General features: G+C 33.1%; 2 protein-coding genes across 2 annotated transcripts; both read left to right on the top strand.

The window, feature by feature from the left end:
- The first annotated feature begins 203 nt into the window (after positions 1 to 203).
- Positions 204 to 3,166, top strand: LOC101497763 (uncharacterized). Its single transcript, XM_004503473.4, has 3 exons — positions 204 to 345; positions 1,484 to 1,670; positions 2,629 to 3,166. Exons 2-3 carry the CDS (start codon positions 1,489 to 1,491, stop codon positions 2,813 to 2,815), a joined length of 369 nt encoding a protein of 122 aa, XP_004503530.1. The 5' UTR covers positions 204 to 345; positions 1,484 to 1,488; the 3' UTR covers positions 2,816 to 3,166.
- Positions 3,167 to 4,347: 1,181 nt separating this feature from the next.
- LOC101497430 (uncharacterized) lies at positions 4,348 to 8,429 on the top strand. The gene is made up of 3 exons (XM_004503472.4): positions 4,348 to 4,508; positions 4,824 to 5,010; positions 7,997 to 8,429. The coding sequence occupies exons 2-3, from the start codon at positions 4,829 to 4,831 to the stop codon at positions 8,181 to 8,183; spliced, it is 369 nt and encodes a 122-aa protein (XP_004503529.1). The 5' UTR covers positions 4,348 to 4,508; positions 4,824 to 4,828; the 3' UTR covers positions 8,184 to 8,429.
- The last annotated feature ends 144 nt before the right edge of the window (positions 8,430 to 8,573 follow it).

Raw genomic sequence — 8,573 nt, 5'->3', positions numbered from 1 at the left:
TATAATAAATACGGGCTTAAGTTTTGGTGGATGTATTATTTCTGCTCATTTTCCTATTGCACGATAAACTTTGAGCGGTGTATTAGAAATCAAATGGGTCTGTCAATAGCAACTCCCTATTTGCACCTACTTTGGGTTCACATGGCCCAAACATTCAAGTATAGACCAAACTCAGAGATATTTTTTTTTCTTCCAAAAAAAATTAAGAATCGAAAAACACACACTTCCACAGCTCACACAAGCTAAGAGAGTTGAGAGACACACACAGACATATCCTGTGTTAGCAGCGTCGCGAGGTAGCGGCGGCGAACAATTTCCGATTACTGCATTCATTCAGTCGACAAGGTAGCGTTCTTCATTCTTCCCGTTCTTTGATTTCATATATGTGAATGATTGATCACTCCCGTTGAAATATTTATCTCTTGTTACTTCGTTTTTTGTATTCCTTTTCAGATCTGTTTTCTCTCATTTTATCCGATCTCGTTCATCTGTGTTTTTGTTTGCCTTTTCTCTTCTAAATTTTGTTATTGATATAAGGAATAATGGAATTATAGGGTTTTTACTTTGCATTCAGAATCTAAATTTATGTTTCAAGTACGTTTAGATTACCCGAATAAATTCTTTGTTTGATTTTTAAATATTTCCCCAATTCAATATGCTGTTTCCAGAGTACACAGATACTTCAATTGGCAGAACAATTTCTTTTACTTAGTTAGGTATGTCTGAATTGAGATTTTTTTTGGAAGAATAACATGGTAGATAATCATTTAACATGTCTGTCACACTTAATTTATTTTTAGAAACAATTTATATTTTCTTGAATTTAGAAAATAAAAATAAGTCCTCTCATCGGTCCCCTACAAAGGGTCTATTTGGGAGGGGATTTTGGAAGGAAGAGGAGGAGAGGACTTGTTTTTCCCTTTGAAATTAAACAAACTATAAAATGTTTCTAAGAATGAATGAAATGTCATTGAATGTTGAATTATCATATATCATGTTATTTTTTTGATTTTTTTTTTAAATCTCAAATGTATATTAAAGTATAGGCTTAGCCCTCTAAAACTCTCCTATCTAAAACCCCTATCCCAAACAGAGCATAAGGGTCTGTTTGCGAGTTGGATTTTGGAGGGAAAGGTTTTAGAGAGCTAAGTTTATATTTTGATATTTAAATATTTTTTGAAGGAGCAACATGAAGTAAAATATTTTGTTCATGAGCTGATGCTGTTCTTTCTTGTTTTGTATGTTAATTTTCTTGACTGAAGTTCTCCCCATTTCACATCAATTATTAGCTTTCTGTTAAGCTATCTTTAAGTAATAGTAATTTTAAGATAGAATCAAATGGAAACGGTAACAACAATTCACTTGAAGATCACTGATCACCAATGGGAAGAATAATCATGGATATTTAGAATTACAATTATGGATCAGGAGTAGGGTGATATATTGTTCATCTCATGCCTTATCATGCATTGGTATTTTGCAGATTTGATGGCTTCGAAGTTGCAGCAGTTGCAGTCCAAAGCATGTCAAGCATCTAAATTTATAGCCAAACATGGAACTGCATACCACAAGCAGTTGTTGGAGCAAAACAAGCAATACATTCAGGATCCTCCTACAATAGAGAAATGCAACCTTCTGTCTAAGCAATTATTTTACACCCGCCTTGCTAGGTTTTATTTTGTCCAACTTTTCGCTTTTTTAACAATGTTATATCTAGCTGGATTTTGTGTGTAATATTCTAACTATCCATGCTTCTTGGCCACATTTATTGATTTTAGATGAAGTTATTAATATTGACATTCTTTGTTACATTACACTTTGATGTCGGTCTTTCTAACTGCCTATCCTTTTCTGTATTGAGGGAGGAAGCAATGGAGGGCGAGGTCGCTAGTTTTGAACCTAATTTTTAATTATGTTGGTTGGAACTTACACTTGAAATACAAAGTGGACAGTCAGAGACCCGAAGTGTTATTATGAAGCATCTTAGTTTTGTATTAGATTAATACTATTTATTTGCTAGTTATTTTGCTATTATATATAAGATGGTCATGTGATCATGTGATGAACATGAGTACTTTCTCAGCAGTGAAGTGTCATTAACTTAGTGGTATAGGAATAGGAATCTTAGAGTTAAGGTCATGAATTAGGGATCATGAGGTATAGGAATCGGAATCTTACCTTGAACCTGTAGATATGACCAGAATTCTATTCTTATGTTGAATTGAAACATCAGAAGATATATTCTGAACATTGTTCTGCACTCCTATAGAAATGCAAAGAGAATGGCTGTTTATCGACCCGTCCTAACGGTTTAAGTAGTTCTAAAATTAAATACGTTGACCAATAAATCTCTGAGGAAATAAAATAACTATTCTGCTTTTGTAATTATTTTTCTACATCACAGCCATCCGTAAGACAGATTTAGAATTGTAATTTATTGGTGTTTAGGGCATGATGAAACATGCCACTAGATCCATAGGTATGCATAGATAGATATGTTGGTTTTTGGCTGGGGCTTTTTTCCAGCATTTCCTTGCACGTGTCTTGTAGCTATATATGTATAACAAATCTATTCTAAGTTTTTGTCGCTTCTATTACTAATAAGTTATAACTCACCGTGTTTTGCAGTATTCCAGGTCGTTGTGAGTCCTTTTGGAAGGAACTTGATTATACCAAGCAATTCTGGAAGAATAGGCAAGAGTTGAAGGTTGAAGATGCAGGTATTGCCGTTTTGTTTGGCCTGGAATGCTTTGCATGGTTTTGTGCTGGTGAGATTGTTGGAAGGGGATTTACTTTCACGGGTTACTATGTCTGACAGTAATCACTTAATAATGTAAGATTTAGCGGGGTCTATTCTCCTAAAGTCAGGAGTACTGTCATTTATAACATTATGTCGATTTTGGGCATTCTACAAGCAATTTGTCATTCTTTTTTCGAGGGAAAAAGGTTGAGAAAATAGTGGTTAATAAGCCTCAGTAACCTCTTGTATTTGAAGCGGGATGAACCATACATTGTTCTTTTATCATGTAAGAAAGCTAGCTGTGGTATTCGACGATAATTATTTTCCTGTAATTTTTTAATCATTTTTGCCATTTTCAATGACTATCAATGTTTTCAGCTTTGCATGAAACATTACAACGAGAATAAAAATTGTGGAATTTTTGTACTGTTTTCTGGTCACGATGTTAAATTTAGGTTCGGTTACATATATGAAATGAGTATTTGGCTAATAGTTGAGATTATAATCATTTATGTTTGGTTATAATCACTTTATAATCACTTATGATTGGTTATGTATATGCATTTTATGTTAATTTTTGATTTATTTATTAACAATTGATAATATACCTAAATCTTTAAAGTAAGTCGTTCATTTTAAAGGAGTTGAATCTATGAGGTGATAGTGATGTAAACAAATTGAGTTATTAGTAAAATTATGCAAAATTAACTTCAAATATTCAATCAATTTTACTATTTAAATGAGTCAAGCTCTAGGCCAACCTATGTTATTAAGGTTTGTGAATTCACAAAATTGAACAAGTTAAAATAGCCTTTGTTTTTTCTTCTTCTTCTTCTTAGAAGTCAACCATCATTGGGGAGAATATTCACTTTGTACAGGTAAAACACAATGCAATATTTCAAATTATTTTAAATGTCATGGTTTATTCTTTTTGTTATATTATGCCTTATTTACGAGTACTTTTTATAAGGATAGTAGTTTGTTATTAATAACTTCTTAATAAAAAAAACTTCTGAAACACTTGTGGTACGAGTGTTGGCTTCTAATTTATTTATGAAACTTTTTAATTTACAAAATGTACAATAAATAAGAGAGAAGTTCTATTGTGTATTGGTATTTGAGAATAAGTAAAATATTTAAGAAGACTGATTATTTGAGATAATAATCTGATTAATGTCATTTTATGTTATAAAAATAATTGAGTTTTGAAGTATACATGTCTATAATCAATTTATCTTATTTTTATTAAATTAACATTATTCATATTATTTTTTAGACATTACAATTAAAAAATATTATGAATTTTACTTTTAAGATCCTCATTATTAAATTTCATACAATTTTTAAATATTAGTTTAGGACTAAGGTTGTCACGATAGCCTACAATAGAACTAGCCTACTTAGGACAAGAAATATAACTTTTAGAAGTCTGCTTTGGAATGATTAAAAATAAAAAAAAAACTTTGGAACATGGGTATTTTGAGAAAAGTAACAATGAATAAACTTTTACGGTGGGGTGTAACTTTATTGACGAAAAAACAGGGGTGGTAATAGAAACTTCATTGCCACCTACTTTCGTTCATATGGCCCAAAACTGTTCAAAAGACTTGAAGATACTAAAAAAAAATATAGAAAAAAAAGCACACAAGGTTTGAGACTTAGAAAGTTGGTAGTCGCAGATAGAGAGAGTGAGTGCCGCATCCTTGTTTCTTGCAGAATCCGCGTGGTAACGGCGGCTAAACAATTTCCGATCAATTCACTCCACAAGGTAGCAATCTTCTCTTTTCCGTTTTATTATTTCATCTTTGAATGAATCGTCTATAGTTACTCTCCTTTCTTGCATTCCTCTTCAGATCTGCGCCTTTTCTCTCGTTTTATTCTATCTCATTCTCATGCTTTCACTCATTTTCATAAATCGCCGAATATATACGGTTTTATTTTTGCATCAAAAACTGTATTGATTATCAATCAGTAGAATAATTTAGGTTTTCTTAAATTAATTTAGGTATTGTAATATATTGTTTACTTGATTAGAATATAATTGAATTATGGATTAACTTTGTGCTTTCTGCTTCACTTGCAGATTTAATGGCGGCGAAGTTGCAGCAGTTGCAGTCCAAAGCATGTCAAGCATCTAAATTTATATCCAAGCATGGATCTGTTTACTACAAGCAATTGTTGGAGCAGAACAAGCAATACATTCAGGAACCTCCTACCATTGAGAAATGCAATCTTTTGTCTAAGCAATTACTTTACACTCGCCTAGCTAGGTTTGGTTATATTTTCTCCAACTTTGGTCTTTTTTCCCCCTTAAATAGTGTTATATTTGGCTGGATTTTGTGCTAAAGTTCTCTATTCATGTATGTTTGTTATCTATGTTTTGTTGATTTCTGTTTATGTTTTTGTAGTTCTTTATTCTGATTTGATTTTGTCGGTCATTTTACTGTCCGGCGTTTCCCTTTGTCGACAAAGAAGGAAGCCCTTGAGGGCAAAGTTGCTAGTTTTGAACCTACTGTTGGTTGGCACACTTGAAAAGTGTAGTAGACAGTCAGAGCCTTGTCGAGATGCAGTTTACTAGTAATTAATAATAGCTAGTTGTTTAAGTAAAATGGTCAGGTGATCACGTGGAAGATGATTACCTCGGACTTTCAGATAAAATGAGAATTTTGATCCAAACTCAAGAGAAATTCCTGAACATTGTTACACGACCAGATTTGATGGTTGGTCCGACCATTTGGCAGTTGAATTGTGAACTGATTAGGGCAGTTGAAAGGGGAACTGATTAGGTTTTCAATGTGTTTAACGTGGGAAAAAATGGACTGATCAGAAAACCGATTTAGAACTAGTCAAACTTCTCCAAAACCGGTGGTGATTTGTAGGTTTGAATCAATCATATTTATTTATTTAAGGATATATTGTTTGGATAAGTTGAAGTCCAATATCAAGTGATTAAAACCCCTATATGTTAATTTATAATTTTGTTTTTCTTTATTGCTTAAAGATTTATGTTAATTAATTACATATTGTTATATAATATTAAAAAAGTATATTTAATTATCACTAGTTTGACCATGGTTTAGTCATATTTTAACCTTTTATTATTAAAGATATGTATGTAAAGCTGTAAGCCTAACTAACTTGGCTATGTTAGTAAGCTCTCAGCCTTACCAAGTGGTTGAGTCTAAGTGGTTAATGAACTTTAGTTAAGGTCAAATCGATCAAGAGTACTCGAGTTTGATCTCTGGTTCAAACAGTTTTGGCTAGACTTTACTACCACTTTGACCAAACTTTGGATTATCACAACCCCTTTCCTCTGAGAGCTGGAACATTAAGACTAAAAAAAGCAAGCTGTTAGCGTGTAAGGTGTTACACTTACAGCTGGGCAGTTATGATTCAGTTCCAACTGTCATTGTCATGCCATAAACTATCTATATGTAGCTAACCGTTGATCAGAGATCAGTTAATGAAACTAGAGTTAACAGCAACGGTTTACAGTCGGTTTTCCTCTCTGCAAATTTTCTTAACCTTGAACTGTAAATCACTGCATTTAGCAGTTTGGTTTCAGATCATTGCTAGAACTGACTGGACTATTTAGAGTCTACATGACTTTTGACGACCTTTTGCACTATACCCGCGATTAGTTGAAACCATGATTACGATGTTGGACTCTCCGAGGCTTCATAAACTTGTCAAATGCACCAAACCATAACTAACAACTCTTTATCTGTTCTAGACTAAAGTACAATGAACAATGCATATTTTGTAAATGCAAGCACTTCAGTGAAAGATGGCTTTTATTCAAAATAACTGCCTTGGATGAGCACATTGATCACTGTTTGGTGTTTGTTAGCAGCATTTCGTTGATGCTATTGCTACTCACCTACCATAGTAAACTAATTTAGATTTATCACATCATGCCTGCAAGGCTCCAACTGAATGTACTGCAATATTTTACTGTGCAACTGTAAGGCTTGCAATGTTGTGTGGAACTAAATGTTAGGCAGTAAGTTCAGTGTTGCAACAATGAGAATGTTATGATGTAGATGTACATATGATCACACCAAACAAGGTAGGATTAAGAATAAAACCATTAGAAAGAAAGTTGGGTGGTTTCCATCATAGAAAGGATGGTAGAGTTTCGTCTTTGGTGATTTGGATTTTGGGCATGTTTGCGGAAGAACTATAATAGCATTTCTAAGGAAGGTAGCTCAAATAAAGGATAATTCAATAGTCAAAGGTAGAATTGGATCAAGGAACAGTATAGGTCAGACCATTAAATTAAAATAAATTTACAGTGAATGGTTTGTCATTGGATTTTATGCATATAGATCATTACGCATCATTGATCCATGTAGTTTACCCCATCAGCCCATCTAGTGAGGAAAAAACTTTGGTTGTTGTTGTATTATTAAAATCTAATGTATGTCTAGAATCCTTTTCTTTTTCAACTAAATGTGTTTGGGTGAATGATTTTTAAAGTAACAGATATGGTTAAAATTGAGTAAGAATTGAAGTGATTTGTGTGAATAAATTTCTGTATACAACTTTGATGTTTAAATTTTTCAACATGATGCAAAGGCTACTTTTCATCACTTCTAGTTAAACCAAAGGTTTTGAAGCAAAGTCGATGATCTGAAGCCTGATTGTTTTAGATCCTTGTGACCACAAACTGGTGTTAAATGGAAGGGGTTACAAATAAGCTTTCCCAAAAAATGACACAGGAAGTTGCTATTTTTTTCCATTGTTTTGGACCATAAACTTTTGGTTGGTGTTAAAACAAAAGGACTATAAGTGGTTTGCAGTGTAGAAATGCATGTAATTTTCTTGACCACTACAGTATTAACACTCAACACGACTTATGAATTTTACCATAATGGAATGGTTGTTTTTGGAAAACGTTATTTATCTTGACATTTGACTGCCACTATTTTTTGACGTCTGAAGTTTTTTCTTCTTCATGATTTATCATTGTTGCTTGTAGTTCTTGTGCTGAAGACCACTTCTCCTTGATGTTTTGAATTTTGTGTTTTGCTTATGTGCTCAATTCCAACATCATTTTCAAATTAGGAATGCACATCAAATAGTGCAACATATCTTCACCACCATCTTTAATGAATTGCTAAACAATCATTGGTGAAATGAAATGTGAAAACCTGTTCTGCCTGTCAAATGTCACATTCATCTGTCAAGTCTGTTTTCGGCCAATTTAGTTTCAGTGCTTATCTTTATATGTAACTCTACTATTTTGTTTTGCAGTATTCCGGTTCGTTGTGAGGCCTTCCGGAAGGAACTTGATTATGTCAAGCAATTATGGAAGAACAAGCAAGATTTAAAGGTTGAGGATGCGGGCATTGCTGCTTTGTTTGGCTTGGAATGCTATGCATTGTTTTGTGTTGGTGAGATTGTTGGAAGGGGATTTACTTTCACAGGTTACTATGTCTGAAAATAGCCACTTCCAAATGTAGGTTTTTGCAGTGCTATATAGTCGTTTTGTCATTTATATACCGGATAATGGGCATTCTGAATGGCAATGTGTTATTCTGTTTTTTATTTTGAGAGAGAACATGGTTGAGTAACTAGTGGTTAACTTTGATGAGCCTCGATAACAATAATCCCTTGTACTTGAAGCGGGAAGGACCTTTCTTTGTGCGTTTATATCATGTTGGAAAGCTTGTGGTGCTACTTTTCACTGACGGTGCTCCTGCAATTTTTAAAAATAATTCTTACAAATGTTTAAATGATATTTGTTATTTAGCTTACAAATATAATGACTTTGATGTTATTATTTTGGGTGGCAATTATATGAGCAAACATGTTTCAAATGAGTGAAGTT

Source organism: Cicer arietinum, chromosome 6 (assembly GCF_000331145.2).
Source record: "Cicer arietinum cultivar CDC Frontier isolate Library 1 chromosome 6, Cicar.CDCFrontier_v2.0, whole genome shotgun sequence".
Lineage (NCBI taxonomy): Eukaryota > Viridiplantae > Streptophyta > Magnoliopsida > Fabales > Fabaceae > Cicer > Cicer arietinum.
This window is presented reverse-complemented; position numbering and strand designations above follow the sequence as displayed.